We start from the raw sequence: 19,225 nt of genomic DNA on the forward strand, positions 1-19,225 counted from the left end.
CAGAGAGTTCCCTGAGGCCGTTCCTGCTTTTTCTGCGTGATGCGCCAGACTTAGAGGTTGGGGCACTCTGGAAGGGCCTCTGCCTTCCTCCACTAAGCAAACATGCAGTTTTTAGAATAGACTAGACAGTGCTGGAAGCTGGAGGATTTTTTTAAATTTTACTTCAGGAATTCGGCCTCTTCCATCTCTCTCAACAGAAGACCAAAAAAGCAAACCACTCCAGATACAGGTTCCTCACGTGTCAGTGGGCAGGACACACAGGTCCAGGCCTTCCTGACGTTGATCGTCTGTAATGCAACTTAGAGAATATCTGTGAAACAGTAATGCTGCATAAAATACGGAGTAAGTTTGCTTGACACGTCCTAAGAGGAACATTTGCATGGTTTCTTTGCTAATTTAATTGATGAATAAAAATCCTAGATGTACTTCTTCATTTTACCAGTATCAACTTGATATAAGCTTAAGCATATTTGTGCTATTGTATATAATTGTTGTGTACTAAAAAGTTATTTTCCTTGCTTGCTCAAATGTATTTGTAGATAGCTTCAGAAAGTCCTGGGCCCTGGGGTCTCCCTTTAGAGTCACTGAACATTAGTTGGGTATGAGTGTCATGAGCAAAGCTGGAACTCTAGAACATGTGCAAGGCTGCCTTTCCTAGAGATCTTGCCATATTTTTTTTACTTCTTGATTATCTTTAAGCAACAGCTAGTTACTGATACTAAAATAGATGTTAGTATAAATATGCTTACTACAAGGTAATGATTATATGCTATTTTTCATTTAAAGCCACGGGAATGAGCCACCTATTTAAGTGTTTTGCTTGTTTTGCTTTGTTTTTGTTTCCTTGGAAAATGGGTTTTAACTGATTTGGGTGGGGTGGGGTTAACGGTAACAGATGAACAATACAGACCATTTATATAAAACACGAGTCAACTGAATATTTGTTTACTATTAGTGCAACGTATTTTAAGGTAGTAATATTGAACATAAATTTTTTTTCTGGTAAGGAAAATCTTAAACTGGTATTTCATGTGACTGTTTTTTAATAATTATCTTTTCTCAGCTATTTCTGGCATGATGCTATGCAAAGTGATAACACTCAGAAAGCATGTGGTTGTTCCTGCCACACACAGTCTTTATGTTTATTTGAAATGGTCAAGGCCTGTCGGCACTCGTCCTGGGCAGAGCAAGTGAAAGTTGGGCTGTACCTGCGAGGCCCGCAGGGAAGCACAGAGCTCTGTGAGGTGGCTGCGAATGGTCATGACCTCAGGATGAGAGGGGCTAATTTGAAAAAACAGCAAAATTAATAGAATCACAAAATTGTGTAGCTAGATGGGCTCTTAGAAAATAGCTAATCTGATCCTCTAGGATTTTACAGGTGGAGAAAATCAGGCCCGGAGTAGCCGGCAGTTCACTCAAGCTCACACTTGTAGTTAAATAGGTAACACACTTTTGTTGCATGAATGAATCCCTGCAGATTGTCACACATTCTTCCCTTTCCTACAGGACAAGTATTAGCAGAGCAGTACCATGTAACAGAACCAAATGAAACGGCACCTAGCTGTTGTTTATCTTACAGTTCACACACACACACCCTTCGAGCAGTAAGAATGTGTACTTTAAGTGGCGAGCTTCCTGGTAGTAAATATGATACGAGCGAGTCTCTGCAGCCTGTTAAGGAGCAGAACTGAGAGCCACCCTCTGGGACGAAGGGAGCGGAGAGCCAAGGGCGCCCTCCAGGAAGATGGCACAGAGGCCTTCAGAGCCCCCCGGGGCCAGGACTCAGGCCTGGTCCAGACCCGTGGACACTGGGACTGACCAGCAGTAGGAGGGAGAAGCTCATCCTGGTCATAGAGGCAGTGCCTGCAGTGGCTCCGGGGGTCCTGACAATGTGAAGGGGCAGGTTGCTCTCTCGCTCTCAACAGAAGCGGCTTGTGCGTTGGAGATCCACCCTGTTCAGTGTCGGCAGACCCCAGCTGCATAGACCAGCCAAAGGCATGGGTGGAAAGCCAGGGTGTTGTGACCCAGCAGGGACCCAACCGTGCATTGTTAGTGCACACGCCTAAGGTTCATAGGGAGGAACAGGGCTCTCTCTCCATGGGGAATGTTAGGCTTTGGCGATGAGTTTATGAACCCCTGAAAATTCAACAAAAACCCCAGTTGGGTTTTGAGACCAGAGTAAGATTCTAAGCAAATTCTAAAGGGAGATTTAGAACAAGATTGGTGTGCAGCTCTAGTTTCGCTGGTACTAGTTTGGGCAGCAGGCTGCCAGCAGGAGAGCACTGCATGGAGCAAATTGGCCCAGCTTCCAGGCCGCCTCCTGTGCCCAGCTGATGAAACATCACTCAGCACTGCACCTCTATACCTGGAAGGAGGTCACAACCCTCTGAGTCCCCTCCCAGGAAAATTGCGTGTCATTGAAGGTCACCTGTTAAAAAGTTACTGCACGTAAAATGCAGTGATTTTTACGCTTGCTCAAAAATTACAAGCTTTTGCTGGTTTATTTTATTTTTGGTTACTTTAGGTTTGTTTTTTTTAATAGAAAGATATTTGTTAAGTCTAAAGAGTTCTGACCTCTTCCAGCTTACACATCCCTGCGGTCAGCTCACTGCTCAGTCCCACAGCGGCCCCGCCTCTGGACAGCAGCATCTCACACGGGTGCTGAGGAGAGTACAGGGAACCCCCTTAGGAATGGGATATGCACCTGCAGTGGCAAAGTGGCCCCAGCTCCCCAGTTCACGTTCAGTCTTCATCTTCACGTAGCCAAGAGGTTACAGTTAGCATGGTGGATTTCTTCAAGAGCGACCCCACTGCACATCCTGCCTCCTCCTCATGTCTGAGCTAGGCATTTATTTTCCAAATAAATGTGCTTTTTTGTGTTTTATGTTCTCACACCTAGATTACTAGTTTGTCTTTAGATTTTCATGCTCACTTATCTATCTACATTTTTCTTCTGGTAATCATTTTTATAAAGATATTCTAATGAATTTTTATTGAAGTTTTATTAGTTTAGCTACTCCATTTAAAGAGACTACATAAAGTTAAACTTTTCAGATTTTGATTCTGCTGCCTTTTCCAGTGTGCTTGTTCATGTAATGTAACTGAACCATCAGATTAAAACAATGTTAAATGTGCTTTTCTCTGCAGAGTATTCGACCCACACCACAAAATGATGCTATAACAGTGTACTTTAAACCAATTACCTTAAAAGCTTCAGAAAGTAAATATACTAAGGTTGCAAGTATTAGTTTTGATGGTAAGTATTCAGCTTTTTCTAACAGAGTGATCTTATTTTGATAAACTAGTAGGCATCTATGTCAACATTTTAATATAGAAATCCAGACCATATTACAGTCAGATTTTATATTACTGCTTAGGTTGGTTTTCTTGTAAACCATCACCAACTCTATTTGATTTTTTCATAAAAGAAAATATAATGTTATAAACCTAAATTAGTATTGGCAAATATATTAGAATTGGAATTAAATTTTTGTAATATGTGCTCTTCCACATATATTCCAATTGTACTTTGCTTAAGTCATTAATTTTTGTAATTAGCTGATAATATATTTGAATTTCAGAAGCATGTTTGAATTTGAGAGCAGAAATAACATTTTCATATGTTGACTTTTATAAGCTATTCAGACAGTCCTGCGTAAGCTAAAATAATAGCCTTTATGATAGAATTATCAAATTAGATCATTATTATACTGTATCTTTTGACATTTGGAATGTTAACCCAGACCTTAACATATTTTAATAGCATGTTTTTATTCATTTTTGCTCCCTTTACTAGAATACGTATTGAATTTGCAGTCACAAAATTTTTCTGATAGTGATTTAACAGCTGCTTGACTATATGTGTAATTAAATTTAATGAGAGTGAAACTTCAAATGGGACTTTTGTCTTCAGCCCGTGCAAGGGAGGAGCCCGGAAGCTTAGCCTTAGGCTTGATGGTAGAGCCGCCTCTGCTCACGGTCCCCATTTCCCAGCTGGTCAGCAGCACATGAGAGTATTTGATCACCGAGTGTCCCGCTGCCCAGCTCTGGGAGAACAGAGTGTCCGCACTTGTGGCTCGCACATGAGGGTTCTCAGGCAGTCCAGGCCCAGCTCAGTCCTCAGTCCATGAGTTCAGAGAACACTCCCGAGGAAATCAAGGAGAACTATGTGGCATACTGTCATAATCCGGCTGTCAAGAAGTAGTAGTATAGAGATTTTGGTGCCGCAGTTATTTCCAAGTCTGTGATTAAATTGTCTTCTGTGTTGCTAAGATACTGCAGCCATGACCACCAGTGTCAGCATCAGCAGGCAATTTCTCTTCTCTTACCAAGAAAAGAGAGCAGCCAGTGGTGACTCCTGACCCTGAGAAGGCCTAGGACCCCCAGTGGGGGCCCACAGGGCATGGTGTGCTGTCCCAGCCTCGCATGCCCTCCCCTCCAGCTCTTGAGCTGACGCCAGCAAATGTTTCCATTCTTGAGATAAATAGATGTCAGGAACGCTGGCTCTTCTGAGATCACAGACTCTAAAATAAGTTCTTCTTAAGGAAGCTCTATAAAATTAAATACAAAGACAAGGGGAAGCATCTTTTAAAACAGGGCTACATTTCTTAAACTCGTTATATTATCATGGGAGAATCCCTGCACCTCTCACCTTATAACTCTGCTTGATGGGTATTTACAGAAAGAGTTTGGACATACAAGGAATGTTATTTCTCAGTGCAGCTATAAACCAGCAGATCTCAGTGAGGGGCACTTTTCCTCCGGGGGACATTTGGCAGTGTCTGCAGACATTTTTTATTGTCACAGCTGGGGATGCCACTGATACCTAGCAAGTAGAGGCCTGGGATGCAGCTCAACACCCTGCAGTGCACAGGCAACCACCCCATCCCCCACAGCAAAGTATTACTCTGGTCCAAATGGCATTCATATGGAGGTTGAGAAACCTTGCTATCAGCAAAGCCTAAGCTTAGAGAAGTAGCTCAAATACAGTGTTTTTCATCTTGAATTGTGGTTACTTGCTAATTCCATGTTTATCCCATTACATGAAAATCAAAACATTTTTCCTTTTTTGTATGATACTTGATATTTGATTTTAAATGTTATAAAGGTATTCTCTTTGTCAATTTGAAATCTCAGCTTGCTTTTTAAGATTTTGTTAGTCCACATAGCCACTCTCTTTGGCAGCAAAAGACGACAGAGATTTTGTGTGTGTGTGTTCTTCCTTTCAGCATCAAAGGCAAAAAAACCATCTCAGTTTTCTGGGAAAATCACTGTTAAAGCAAAGGAAAAAAGTTATTCTAAACTTGAAATACCATATCAAGTAGAAGTGTTGGATGGGTGAGTTTCTCTTTAAAGTCGGCTTTGTAACTTTTTACTAGTTAATAAATTCTGTTTTCCTGCTAACTGCCTTTAGCAAAAGTAGTAGCCAAATTCACAGAAACTCCATGAAATTATTGTTGAAAAGAACAACTTCAACTGTATAAAGGAGAAAAATCTCCATTTTATTTTTTACTTTCTTAGAAGAAAAAGGTAAATGAGATAATATAATTTGGGCTTACATGAAATCTTACTGATTTGATAATATGATAGAAAAACAGATCTGATTCTAAAATAATATTTAAATCATTTGAACCATTTCCTTTTTATAATTCCTTTTGTAACATGGAAGTGGTCGTGGCTTATTATTAAAGTATATTGTCACTTGAAATAAAATCATTTATATTCCTTTATAAACTCATACACCGTTCTAGAATTATAAGTTTTTATAAATGGACACTAATAGATGTAGTTTATTTTCTAATTATACTGTAACTAATAATAGTTAAATATCTAAGTTAATAAGGACTTATTTTAACAAAGCTGATTGCAACTGAATAAACATGATTCTTTTTAAAGTAGCTTGAAACTTTTTCTGTTATTCTTCATTTTAATTTTTTATTGCATATAATTCAGTAGGGAATAATTCTTTATACTACATTTCAATATATTGCAAGTTAATTTTATTTTTAATCATGTGGTCAATCACTAAAATATTTATAGTTCTAATTCTCTAATAACAGTCCTTAATGCTAAACATAAGTTATAACAACAAAAGAACTTGGATTTTAAATTAATACATGGAAATAAAAATGATTGATTTTGTTTATATTTTTGTATTTTCAAATAGTTACTTGGGATTCGATCACGCTGCAACATTGTTTCACATCCGAGACAGTCCTGCCGACCCTGTGGAAAGGCGGGTTCACCTTACTAACACCTTTAGTTTTGCCGTCCTCATTCATGATGTGTTGCTACCAGAGGAAGCCAAAATAATGTTTAAAGTAAGTCTGGAACCCTCCTACTTTCAGCTTTACTGATCTAACCACGGAGATGATGCTGACACATTGTTTTCTCTCCCTAGGTTCACAACTTCAGCAAACCAGTCTTAATTCTTCCAAATGAATCAGGATACATTTTTACCCTGTTTTTTATGCCATCCACATCATCTGTGCACATAGATAACAACATTTTGCTTATTACCAATGCTTCTAAATTTCATTTGCCTGTGCGGGTGTATACAGGCTTTTTAGATGTAAGTATGTTATCTACCTTTAAAATGTAAACCCCTCCTCATCTTCTGTGTTTTCAGGTATTTTTAGGCAGTGGTCCAGGTACCCTTGCACTTTGCCATTTTCTGTGCCTTTTAAGTAGATCTGATTCCTCCCCAGTCAGTACTTCCAGGTATTTGGGTTCACCCTTCCCAGCAGCCACCTCCCCTCGTGATGGAGCTGAACCTTCTAGTTACATTCTCTACTTACACTTCTCCACATTCTGCTCGCTCTTAATTTTGCTTTCAATATGTAATGTTCATGGGGAAGCTAAAAAATGAACAAAATGGGGGGAAAAATAATAAGCAGGAAAAAAACAATACAAGGAGAGTGTGGAGGGAACTGTGGAGGGAAGAGACGTCCAAAACTAGAACATATCAAGGTGAAGGGAAGAACCAGGTAATAAGGCAGAAGGAAGGCAGTAAAGGTACACAGTTGGAACTGTGACTGGTACATGGTATCGAAGGGAAGAAGAAAGGTCTTTCTAGTACAGAAAATAAGCCAGAAAAACCATCCAGAATATTCTTAGTGTATCAGTGAAAGAAGTGTAGATCCCTAGGAAGTGAGACTGATAGGAAAGTTACAAAAGATAAAACGAAAGCAAAAACACAGAAATGTAGTTCTCCAGAACTGTAGGGCTGTCCCATCTTCAGTATTACCCAATACTCTTCATTGGATTTGCTTAAGCCTGTTTGTAGCTGCTTTCATGAATGCATGATGCAGACCAAGACCAAGGACTTTTGCCTAATCTGTTAGGCTCCCTTCTCTTACCCCTCCTAGGATTTCAATTTCCTGCTGTTTGTCTGTGCCCTCAGAGGAGAAAGCTGTTCAGTAGAGGCCATGAGAGTTTTCATTTTGATGACTCAAAATATTTTCATTGTACAAAGTTCTTAATTACGTTTTGTATATGTGTATATTTACACAAATACAGAAACGTTGGTATACCTTACTATAGTCACTTTCTCCTGATAACATTCTCTTACGTAAGTGTGATTTCGCATTTAATCTAGTTCTTTTGTATTTTTCCAGTATTTTGTATTACCCCCCAAAATTGAGGAGCGTTTCATAGATTTTGGTGTACTGAGTGCAACAGAAACAAGTAATATTTTATTTGCAATTATAAACAGCAATCCAATTGAGGTAAAAAAAAATGCATTTTTTTTTATTCTAAATCACGTTTAAGGAATTTATACTATAATATAAATAACCACTGATACTTTTCTCTTTTTTAAGTTGGCTATAAAAAGTTGGCATATCATAGGAGATGGTTTATCAATAGAACTCGTAGCTACTGAAAGAGGCAATAGGACTACAATAATTTCAAGCCTTCCAGAGTTAGAAAAATCCTCTTCATCAGACCAGTCATCAGTAAGTAGACTTTCTTATTGTTCCCTTCAACTTTAGATGTGTGTCTAAACCACATACGTCAGCTCAGTGTTTGTGGGCTCCATAACAGCACTGGTTATTTGGTGTTGGACAGACCTCATAAGTCATATGTTTTAACCATCCATCCCCCCACCCTGCCCCTGTTATGAGGCACTTGACACCCAAAAGAGTTAAGTTCTGCCTTGTCATAAAAAGTTCTAGATCAAGCAAAATTTACGTTACCCTTTTGTAACACAGGTGTCATTACAGGAGAAATTCCCAGAAGTTCTACACTAACCCTGTGCTCGTTGAATTCTCTAGGCCAAAGAGAGAGCCCTGCACATCGGTAGAAAGTGCTTTTAATTATACACCAATATTTCTGGCCAGTTTTCTGATATTCCCTGATTAGAAGGGAATATCAGTGAGGCAAACATTGTTTGTTGATCCCTGCCAATGTCCTTTTTTGTCTTATAAGTGTAGACAGCTGGGTGTGTAAGAAGACGAAGCAAGGGAAAGTGAATGTAGTGTCAGTCTAATCCCTCAGCACTGTCGAGAAGGGAGCTTGGAGTTTACACCTACCCGGAGCAGAACTAGAATCCCCTGGCACGAGAGGGAACTGACAGGCCTCATCTGTAGCTTAAGCTAGAACTTCTCTGCCGACCCTGTGGAAAGGCGGGTTCACCTTACTAACACCTTTAGTTTTGCCGTCCTCATTCATGATGTGTTGCTACCAGAGGAAGCCAAAATAATGTTTAAAGTAAGTCTGGAACCCTCCTACTTTCAGCTTTACTGATCTAACCACGGAGATGATGCTGACACATTGTTTTCTCTCCCTAGGTTCACAACTTCAGCAAACCAGTCTTAATTCTTCCAAATGAATCAGGATACATTTTTACCCTGTTTTTTATGCCATCCACATCATCTGTGCACATAGATAACAACATTTTGCTTATTACCAATGCTTCTAAATTTCATTTGCCTGTGCGGGTGTATACAGGCTTTTTAGATGTAAGTATGTTATCTACCTTTAAAATGTAAACCCCTCCTCATCTTCTGTGTTTTCAGATATTTTTAGGCAGTGGTCCAGGTACCCTTGCACTTTGCCATTTTCTGTGCCTTTTAAGTAGATCTGATTCCTCCCCAGTCAGTACTTCCAGGTATTTGGGTTCACCCTTCCCAGCAGCCACCTCCCCTCGTGATGGAGCTGAACCTTCTAGTTACATTCTCTACTTACACTTCTCCACATTCTGCTCGCTCTTAATTTTGCTTTCAATATGTAATGTTCATGGGGAAGCTAAAAAATGAACAAAATGGGGGGAAAAATAATAAGCAGGAAAAAAACAATACAAGGAGAGTGTGGAGGGAACTGTGGAGGGAAGAGACGTCCAAAACTAGAACATATCAAGGTGAAGGGAAGAACCAGGTAATAAGGCAGAAGGAAGGCAGTAAAGGTACACAGTTGGAACTGTGACTGGTACATGGTATCGAAGGGAAGAAGAAAGGTCTTTCTAGTACAGAAAATAAGCCAGAAAAACCATCCAGAATATTCTTAGTGTAATCAGTGAAAGAAGTGTAGATCCCTAGGAAGTGAGACTGATAGGAAAGTTACAAAAGATAAAACGAAAGCAAAAACACAGAAATGTAGTTCTCCAGAACTGTAGGGCTGTCCCATCTTCAGTATTACCCAATACTCTTCATTGGATTTGCTTAAGCCTGTTTGTAGCTGCTTTCATGAATGCATGATGCAGACCAAGACCAAGGACTTTTGCCTAATCTGTTAGGCTCCCTTCTCTTACCCCTCCTAGGATTTCAATTTCCTGCTGTTTGTCTGTGCCCTCAGAGGAGAAAGCTGTTCAGTAGAGGCCATGAGAGTTTTCATTTTGATGACTCAAAATATTTTCATTGTACAAAGTTCTTAATTACGTTTTGTATATGTGTATATTTACACAAATACAGAAACGTTGGTATACCTTACTATAGTCACTTTCTCCTGATAACATTCTCTTACGTAAGTGTGATTTCGCATTTAATCTAGTTCTTTTGTATTTTTCCAGTATTTTGTATTACCCCCCAAAATTGAGGAGCGTTTCATAGATTTTGGTGTACTGAGTGCAACAGAAACAAGTAATATTTTATTTGCAATTATAAACAGCAATCCAATTGAGGTAAAAAAAAATGCATTTTTTTTTATTCTAAATCACGTTTAAGGAATTTATACTATAATATAAATAACCACTGATACTTTTCTCTTTTTTAAGTTGGCTATAAAAAGTTGGCATATCATAGGAGATGGTTTATCAATAGAACTCGTAGCTACTGAAAGAGGCAATAGGACTACAATAATTTCAAGCCTTCCAGAGTTAGAAAAATCCTCTTCATCAGACCAGTCATCAGTAAGTAGACTTTCTTATTGTTCCCTTCAACTTTAGATGTGTGTCTAAACCACATACGTCAGCTCAGTGTTTGTGGGCTCCATAACAGCACTGGTTATTTGGTGTTGGACAGACCTCATAAGTCATATGTTTTAACCATCCATCCCCCCACCCTGCCCCTGTTATGAGGCACTTGACACCCAAAAGAGTTAAGTTCTGCCTTGTCATAAAAAGTTCTAGATCAAGCAAAATTTACGTTACCCTTTTGTAACACAGGTGTCATTACAGGAGAAATTCCCAGAAGTTCTACACTAACCCTGTGCTCGTTGAATTCTCTAGGCCAAAGAGAGAGCCCTGCACATCGGTAGAAAGTGCTTTTAATTATACACCAATATTTCTGGCCAGTTTTCTGATATTCCCTGATTAGAAGGGAATATCAGTGAGGCAAACATTGTTTGTTGATCCCTGCCAATGTCCTTTTTTGTCTTATAAGTGTAGACAGCTGGGTGTGTAAGAAGACGAAGCAAGGGAAAGTGAATGTAGTGTCAGTCTAATCCCTCAGCACTGTCGAGAAGGGAGCTTGGAGTTTACACCTACCCGGAGCAGAACTAGAATCCCCTGGCACGAGAGGGAACTGACAGGCCTCATCTGTAGCTTAAGCTAGAACTTCTAGCAGCCATTTTACAAAAGGAACTGCAGATATCCTAATGCGCAGAGACTGATGTCAGAAACACCTCCACAGATCCGTTTGCACTGGGAGGGCCCCAAAGCAGTGTTTTTGGAGGGCCACTTAGCAATATATACCATTCCTCTGAATTCTTTCTGTGGAAGCAAAGTAATTTAAAGAACCAAAGCTGTGAAAATAAAGATGTTTGTAGAAATGTCATTAATGACTCCAAACAAGAGAAAACATCCAAATGCATAAAGGCAGTCACGATTTTATGATTACTTATTGGAGCAGATAGAAAATTGTAAATATGATTGTATGTATAAACTTGGAAAAGAACTTATGAAGAAGTAGGAAACAATACTAAGTAATGTATTCTAATTGCAACTGTGTAGCATTCAAGCTGCATAATCGGGTATTCATGAATAGTAGTAGATTTATGGGTGTTCATATTTTAATAATTTAATGATTTAAATTTGACTCAGGAATAAAGCCTTTTAAAACAAAACAGGATATGCTCATAAGAGGTAATATTTGTCACTCCAGCTGAAATTTTATTTTTAATACAGATAAAATGCCAAATAAAGATAATAATGAGGCCAGCCATTAATGTGTTTCTTTAAACTGAAGTTAAGAGTAAAATACAGTATGTGTGTCTCATCCCAGATGGCTGAATTACACTGTTGCCTAATAAGACATTATAAATTAATAATAGGATTAGGGTAGCAGTGGGTGGCATGTGGTAATACACACACTCTTTAAATTTGAGAGGTTTATTTAACAACATAAAGCCTCTTTGGCAATTTAGGGTTTTAGAGTTCATTTTTACATAAAACTAAATGTTAAAATGAGGGACAGAATGATGAGGTCACTGTTACGAACCCTCACTTAAAATAGGAAATTGTAGTGAGTTGCCAACTTCAAAATAACAGTTCTACAAAATGAATTTTAAATTTGAAATGCCTGAACTTTCTACTGTTATATAACCATTTTCTAAAAAGCCAAACCCACGAACTAAGTCATGTACATAGGCCAGTAGCAGCTCTGTGCCCCTCAGACCTGGGGCCTGGCTTGGGCAGTTATAGAATCATGGTGAAAACTTTATAATTGCACAAAACTAACACAGAAATGCATCTGAAAAGAGGAAAGTATCAACATCCGTTATTTTGCTGTAAATGTGATTTCTAGATAAATTATTGCTGATATCTAAAGTACAGCTTCACAAAATGAATTTCATGTTTTCTGGAAATTTCATGACTGAATAGAGTAAGTGCCAGAAACATCAACAGACAGCTCGAGAAAACAAATAAGGTCCCCATTCTTTCAAACATGTTGTCCATAGCTCTTCCTTTCCATGCTTTTTGATGTTTTCATATGACGCATGACAGTTAAAATCAGAACTTGAAGCAGAACCAGCCTTGCATGTGCTTATGCCCTAATGTGGCTGAAGGGTTGGTGAAGGGCTGTGTCCCTCTGCTCCATCCCTCACCCTCTTCGTCCATGCAGGTACATAGTCGTGCCCAAGGACCATTCCCTGCCCCACCTTGGCAGCTTGCATCAGACTGTTCCTCAAGGAGCCAGTTTTTCAGTGGCCTATGGATAAGTGCAGTAGCTCAACAGCCTGGAATGGGCGTTCTTTTGAGATACTGGTGCAGGGTGGCATGGTGACTCAGTGTCATCCCAGTGCGCATTAGGGTTCAGAAGTCAGGGCACCACTACAGGCTTATTTTCCATTTCTATAAAAGCTTCAGCTAGCAGTACTAATGAATGATGTCATTTCTGCTACATATAGGTGGTATTAGCTTCAGGCTATTTTGCTGTGTTCAGAGTCAAACTTACTGCAAAAAAACTGGAAGGGGTTCATGATGGAGCCATACAGATCACAACAGACTATGAGGTAAGGGCTTCGTGGGGACCCATGTCAATGGGGTTTTTCTGAAAAATTCAATTCTTTTTCATTTTTTTGTAGAAACAGAACTAAGTTTACTCAAGAAGTTACAGTGTACCTGTTTTATACCTTAACTGAGTTTTCGAGAATAGTTTACAGAATATTGGTGTTCATTAACTCATAGTTTTCTGATGAAACCCAAACCTCTTAACTAAAAATACATTTAGAATTGCTCTGCTAGAAACCTGCTTACCAACGGTTGTAGGATCACACAGACCCAGGCTGAAATTCCTGAGTCAGATCTCTGATTCTTTCTGCAATCCTAAATACCCTTCTGTGTAACATTTCTGGAAAGGAAGTTACAATCAGGAAGGCACATCCTAATTTGATTTCTCCCGAGTGTATTTATGTGCTTCGTTCTAAGTCAAGGGACACAACGAAGATCACTGAGCTCTTTAAGGGCTCTGTGGAGTGTTGCAGGCACTGAAATGATAAATGGATATATGTTTGCCACACCTGAAGATTTTAGTTTAATGTTTAAAAGCTCCTTGGGAAGTTATGCACTGCTAAATTCAGCAGGTTGCTACCCTTGTTCTCCTACTCATTTGCAGCACATACAACCCCCACATGAAAGAAAATTAATTCAGAATAAACAGAATTGGTTAATTATTAATAAATGATTTATTGGGAATCTGTCAAATTAATTACCTCCAAAAGTAAGGAATTCATGTTTATTACTCATGATAGAAATAAGTGTATTTCATAGCTAAGACAAGTTTTTCATATGGATGAAAATAAGAATTAGAAAAAAATATCTTAGAGAAATATCTTTGCAAGTTACAAATGAGTGAGTTAAGATTCAAAATCTAGAATGTTCAACTCGTTTTTTAAATTAGGTTGGTATTAATTCATTGCTTACAAAACAGAGAGCTATATAACTCTAGAAAAGCTGGATTTTTCATATATCATTTTAGGAGTACAATTTGACTTTCCTTTTTAAATAATCTACTAAATGACCCATATTATGAAAAAAAATCTATCCCTTATTCCTTCCCCATTATTTGGTCTTGTTTACTATGTTTTCATTGAATCACTGAGAAATACATGAAAATGTATTTTGGTGCATTTTATGAAGTATATTAGACAGATTAAACATATCCTTGAGTGATTTTACTATTGCTTTGGAGTTGGTTATTGCTAATGTAAGTCCCAAGGTGAGTTTTTTCAGTCCCCAAAAATAATGCAATAACAGCCACAATCAATCTTAGACTTAAAACACTTATGCTTTATGGTCTATCTCTTCACCCCACAGATCCTGACGATTCCTGTGAAGGCTGTAATTGCAGTGGGGTCGCTGACTTGCTTCCCAAAGCATATGATCCTTCCTCCGTCCTTTCCAGTAAGACAGTTCTTTTATAGACTTTTGCTTGCTAATTTTTTTCCTTGCCTTTACTTTTGCATTCCTCGAATCCAACAGAAAAGTCAGTTATTCTTTATTAATCACTTTAAGGTAAGACACTGTACCAGGTTCTTTAGGAGACAGAAGAATAAGAAATGGTCCTTCCTCTCAAAAAGCTTCTATCCGGAATGGGATATGAGCCCATGATTCAGAAATGTAAAGCAGGATATAAAAATTGCCCAAATCGGTGAAAAACTAAAGTGCTGTGAGGGAAACACACATCCAGTTGATGAAAGTGCCCTGGGAGCTGGCCTGGAATGTTTCCTGGGTGGTGAGAACTTGCACTCAGGGCCCAGGGGACAACCTGAGTGGAGACACAGAGCAGTGAAGTCTGGGTGGCTATGGGCGGTAGCGAGTTGCCCAATTTGGCAAGAGTGGAGGGAAGTTGCAGGAAAGAAGATGGAATGGTCTGTTGGATTGATAGTATAAAAAAACATTAAATGCATTTAAATCCAAGAAAATGTAAAGTTTTTGAGTAGAGAATTGACATCATCAGAACTGAGCTTTAATAGTTGGATCTTTAGCAGCAATAAGTACAGGATGCAGTCGGAAGTAAGAACAGGGTGCCTGGAGGCCCGGAGACTCTGGTCGGAGTCCACATGTAGTACGGAGGGGAGGTTTGAGCTTAGGGTGTTGGCAGACAGCAAATCCCTTCCATACCTGCTGGCCTTTGCTGTTAGTCTGCCTTGAGTGCCCTCCCTCCTCACCTCCCTTTGGGGAATTGCTGCAAATCTTTCAAAATTCACTTCCCTCATCATCTCTGAAGACATCTCGACTCCACTGGACATCACTGCTTGTTTCATGGGTGATCTTAGAATGATTTGAAATGGCCACTTGCAGCAAGCCTCACATTGTGCCATAAATATTGCCATGTGTGTTGGTCTCCCCAGAGAGACTGTGAGATCCACTAGCAAAGAAATAGAGGAGTCTTTTGTCCCTGACAGCAGGCACATAGTAGAGGATGGATGGATGGATGAATGAATGAGCAGAAGACAGGGAAGAACACATAGGCAAGAAGTGTTTCAGATGAATCATTAGAACTGTGTTTAAATATCCTGAGAGTCGTTCTGATTGAAGCAGGTGAGGGTAGGCGGGTGGAGAGAGGAACAAAAACCATGACTTAGAGTTTGAGCCTGGAGAACAAGGAAGAAAAGAAACATGGAAACCAGGAAATGGCCTCTGCCTTTTGCAAGAAGATGGTATGGTCAATTCAAGGCACATTGGGGCAAATGTGGAAGTGTCTCATCCTGTGGTAGGGGACACAGTGGGTTAAGAGAAATAGTGCATTTAGAATCTTATGTGCTATGTGCAGTAAAACCCAAATTCAAATTTTAGCTACTTAAAAATATAAATTTTCAATTAATAGGTTCAGCACATTTAAGGGTAAGTCTTAATCCAGCCTTTGTCATCTTGTCATTCCACTTTGCGCTGAATATACAGAACTCATGACTGCATTGTTTACCCAGAAAGACCTCACTCCTTCCTTCAATTACCTTTTCAATCAGTGTTCTCCTTAATCACTGCAGAAACTGTGCAGTAAATGAAGCAACATCTGTATCTGAACTACTCCAGATGAAGCTTTCAGGTGTCTTACAGGACAAGATATTTGCTTGGAAGTACAAATTAACTTGATATTGCTGTGTTAGTCGGGCTACTGTAACAAAGTGTCATAGACTGGGTGTCTTAAACAACAAATGTTTATTTCTCATGGTCCTGGAGGTTGGGAAGTCCAAGATCAAGGCACTAGCAGATAGTCGTCTGCAGGCCTCCACCTGGTTTTGCAGGCGGCTGTCTTCTCATTGTATCATCGTCACTTAGAAGACCAGAGCGTTGTTCTCACCATGGTTTCCACCCTCCTGACCTACTCACCTCCCAAAGACCCACCTCTTAACACCTTCACCTTGGGGGTGAGGATTTCAACATAGGAATTTGGGGGAGGGGGCGGGGAACACAGACATCCAGTCCATAACAATTACCAAATTCTGTAGTCTTTTATCAGATGGAGAACAAGAGCTAATGGATGAAAACAATCCTTGAGAAGAAACATTTCAAATAACTCACAGTTTAATACTTCATATTTGAATACCATTGTATAACTTTTCTATTACCTCCTTTGATCCCCACCATACCCCCTATAAGACAAGACATGGACACAAGAGAAGTCATTATAACAGGTGCATGAAGACACAGCCGTGCAACTTGGCACAGGCCTTCTGCCTCCTGCTCTCATGGTCTCTCCATCTCAGCCGCTGCCTGCCCCTAATGTCTTCCTACTGCAGTTCACTCGGGCTGGACTGGAAATGATGAGTGTTAGTCTCGACCTCACCATCACTGAACTCTTGTTCCTGTGCATTCTCTTAACTTCTTATCTTTTAATACCAGTGGGTGTGATCAGATTATAAGACGCAAAATTCTTTATTCAAACAAAAGAAAGTAAAAGATTGTAACAATTCTTACTAAGAGTTATTTTAAAATCATGTAACTTTTTACTTAAAATCTGCTTTCCTATCATAGGGAGAAGCATGCTGCTAATAAAAGCAGTCATTGATTGTTTAATGATTTAATCTGTATGATGTTTTAATAAGATACTTGATAACCTATATTTTTAAAAGATGTGTTGGTTTGGCACAAGTGATATTTTTATTTTTTAAAGAAAATACTTCTCAGGAAAATAAATCTGATTTTTTTCAATTCAGTTATCCTGAATTTAGATACTTTTAGGGCCCCCTGCCCTGGTATAAACAGGCCTTGCTTAACAAAATGACAGTAAACACTTATTCAGTGCTATCTCTGTACCTTTGTTGGCATCCTCAATATTTCAACATGAAATGTGAACATTTTTACTTTAGTTCATTTTCACAAATTACAGAGGTTTGTCCTGTTAATTTTTCTGTAACAGGCCATAAAAATGATAACAACTGCAAAGTTGGGGAGCTCTGATTGCAAAGTTAGGGGTTCTCAGCCAATGGAAGTTCTAAATGTCCTTTGAGCTTTGGTTTCCCGGAAACATGTCTGTCAACTCTTAAGTGTCTGTTCGTAAGGAAATCCAACCAGGTGCAAGTAAATTTGTTGTTTGTTTGTTTGTTTTCCTCCTTCAGGGGAAAATAGTCCATCACAGTTTAAATATCATGAACTCCTTCTCACAGAAGGTAAAGATACAGCAAATACGATCTTTGTCAGAAGATGTGCGGTTTTACTACAAACGCTTACGGGGCAATAAGGAAGACTTGGAGCCAGGGAAGAAATCAAAGGTTTGAAACATTCCATTTGCAAACTGCCCTCCGTGAGTACCTCATTGTGGCCTTCCATGGACTTGAAGTCACGGTTCTTCTGTGCCTCTTTGTAGATTGCAAACATTTATTTCGATCCGGGACTGCAGTGTGGGGATCATTGCTATGTTGGCTTGCCTTTTCTGTCCAAATGTAAGTTACCTTGTTGTTCTTTCTCATGCCCTTCACGCCCCTCAAAATATTCCTTAATGAACGGCTGCCACTTTCTGAAGTCTATCCCTGTCTCTTGGGCTCTAGAAATCATTTGAAAGAAATTTGGCAAGTGGATATGACATGGGGCTGGGTGTGTCATAACTTATGTCCTCTGCTTTAGCTGAAGCCAAGGTGCAGCCCGGGGCAGCCATGCAGGAGGAAATGTGGGACGCCGACTGGAGTCTGCACCAAAGCCTGTTCAAAGGCTGGATGGAGATAAAGGACAACTCAGGTCATAGGTGAGAGCTTCTGCTTTTAATATTTTAGCTCCCTTTACAAGTTTGAAACATTTCTGTTGAAGTTACTTCCTAAATGTTATTATGTTTAGAGAGGTTACTTCTCTATAGCTAAGAAAATATGCCTAATCTTCAGAAAATTAAGGGGGCGGCTTGAATGCCATTTTAATGGTATGTTGCTCAGAAATGTGCACAGTATCGTTTTCCCCTTTTCTCCATCACTCTAGATACTTAAAATCAAAGAAACTGTGTGAAGTTGTGTTTGTGTAGGATAATAACAGTGTCCACCTTGGGCACAGCTATTTGCTACCACTGACCTCCGCAAAGGCCAGGAAAACATGGCCGTTCGGTCCCCACAGGAGACCAAGCAAGTGTTTGCTAGAGGTGAGAGGGGCCCTCCTCCCTCCAAGTGCTGAGTGAGGGGTCAGGGCCCAGTTCACATGGACTCTGCCTGCTAACAACAGACCTCTGCTGCCGCTGGGTTCAAACACAGACAGTATAGAAATCTGATCTTTTCGTGTACTTCAGAAGAGAATTCAACTAGCACGCAGAGAATGTGACAGCTGAGGAAAACCACTCCTCTCAGTTGGCTAATCTGAAGTGAATTTGTCAGTATCATCAAGATACTGCAGCTTGTACTACTATAAAATTTTCAAACCATTAACAGTTAAACCAAAGAGTTGCTGTTTTTCTGAACTATCTCCTGTGAAAAGTTTTCTTAAGACAAAGGAAGTTAAATTTCTTCTCTAAAATGGTTAAAATAAGTACATGAGACTTTCTGCAGCAAACTCACTGGGAGAACACTAAAGCATTTCCATAGTGGACATTATGGATAGGCCAGCTCCAAACGTTAACATCCAGTTATGAATAAGTGGCTTGTGACGCTGCACAAGGCTCAGCAGCTAAGGAACCTCTTCAACTCCCACCCAGCGAAGCCCCCACCTACCTCTCTGTGCCCAGCATCCCTTTCTGCGCCTCCAGGTCCCAGTTGCACAGTGGATGGAGCATTCTCCCCGCGTCACTGAGTCAGTGTGCGTGTGACAGAGAGTTCCTGTTACTTGTCTTATAGAACAGCTTGCACTCTTACCATCATCAGAATATCACAGTCCAGTCGTGTTGTGGGTTAGAACAGGCCTCCGTGTCCAGGCTTGTCTGGGCCCACAGCCTTA

At 39.7% G+C, this 19,225-nt stretch overlaps 1 protein-coding gene across 1 annotated transcript in view; it reads left to right on the forward strand.

The window, feature by feature from the left end:
* TMEM131 (transmembrane protein 131) overlaps positions 1–19,225 on the forward strand; it is a 116,074-nt gene that overhangs the window by 56,590 nt on the left and 40,259 nt on the right. The window contains exons 11-22 of the mRNA XM_025045025.1: positions 3,148–3,256; positions 5,229–5,337; positions 6,167–6,235; positions 8,625–8,709; positions 8,790–8,960; positions 10,007–10,117; positions 10,211–10,345; positions 12,784–12,888; positions 14,192–14,278; positions 17,437–17,589; positions 17,685–17,760; positions 17,942–18,059. Coding sequence (XP_024900793.1) covers positions 3,148–3,256; positions 5,229–5,337; positions 6,167–6,235; positions 8,625–8,709; positions 8,790–8,960; positions 10,007–10,117; positions 10,211–10,345; positions 12,784–12,888; positions 14,192–14,278; positions 17,437–17,589; positions 17,685–17,760; positions 17,942–18,059 — 1,328 coding nt within the window. The remainder of the gene's footprint in view (positions 1–3,147; positions 3,257–5,228; positions 5,338–6,166; positions 6,236–8,624; positions 8,710–8,789; positions 8,961–10,006; positions 10,118–10,210; positions 10,346–12,783; positions 12,889–14,191; positions 14,279–17,436; positions 17,590–17,684; positions 17,761–17,941; positions 18,060–19,225) is intronic.

Source organism: Pteropus alecto, unplaced genomic scaffold (assembly GCF_000325575.1).
Source record: "Pteropus alecto unplaced genomic scaffold, ASM32557v1 scaffold223, whole genome shotgun sequence".
Classification (NCBI taxonomy): Eukaryota; Metazoa; Chordata; class Mammalia; order Chiroptera; family Pteropodidae; genus Pteropus; species Pteropus alecto.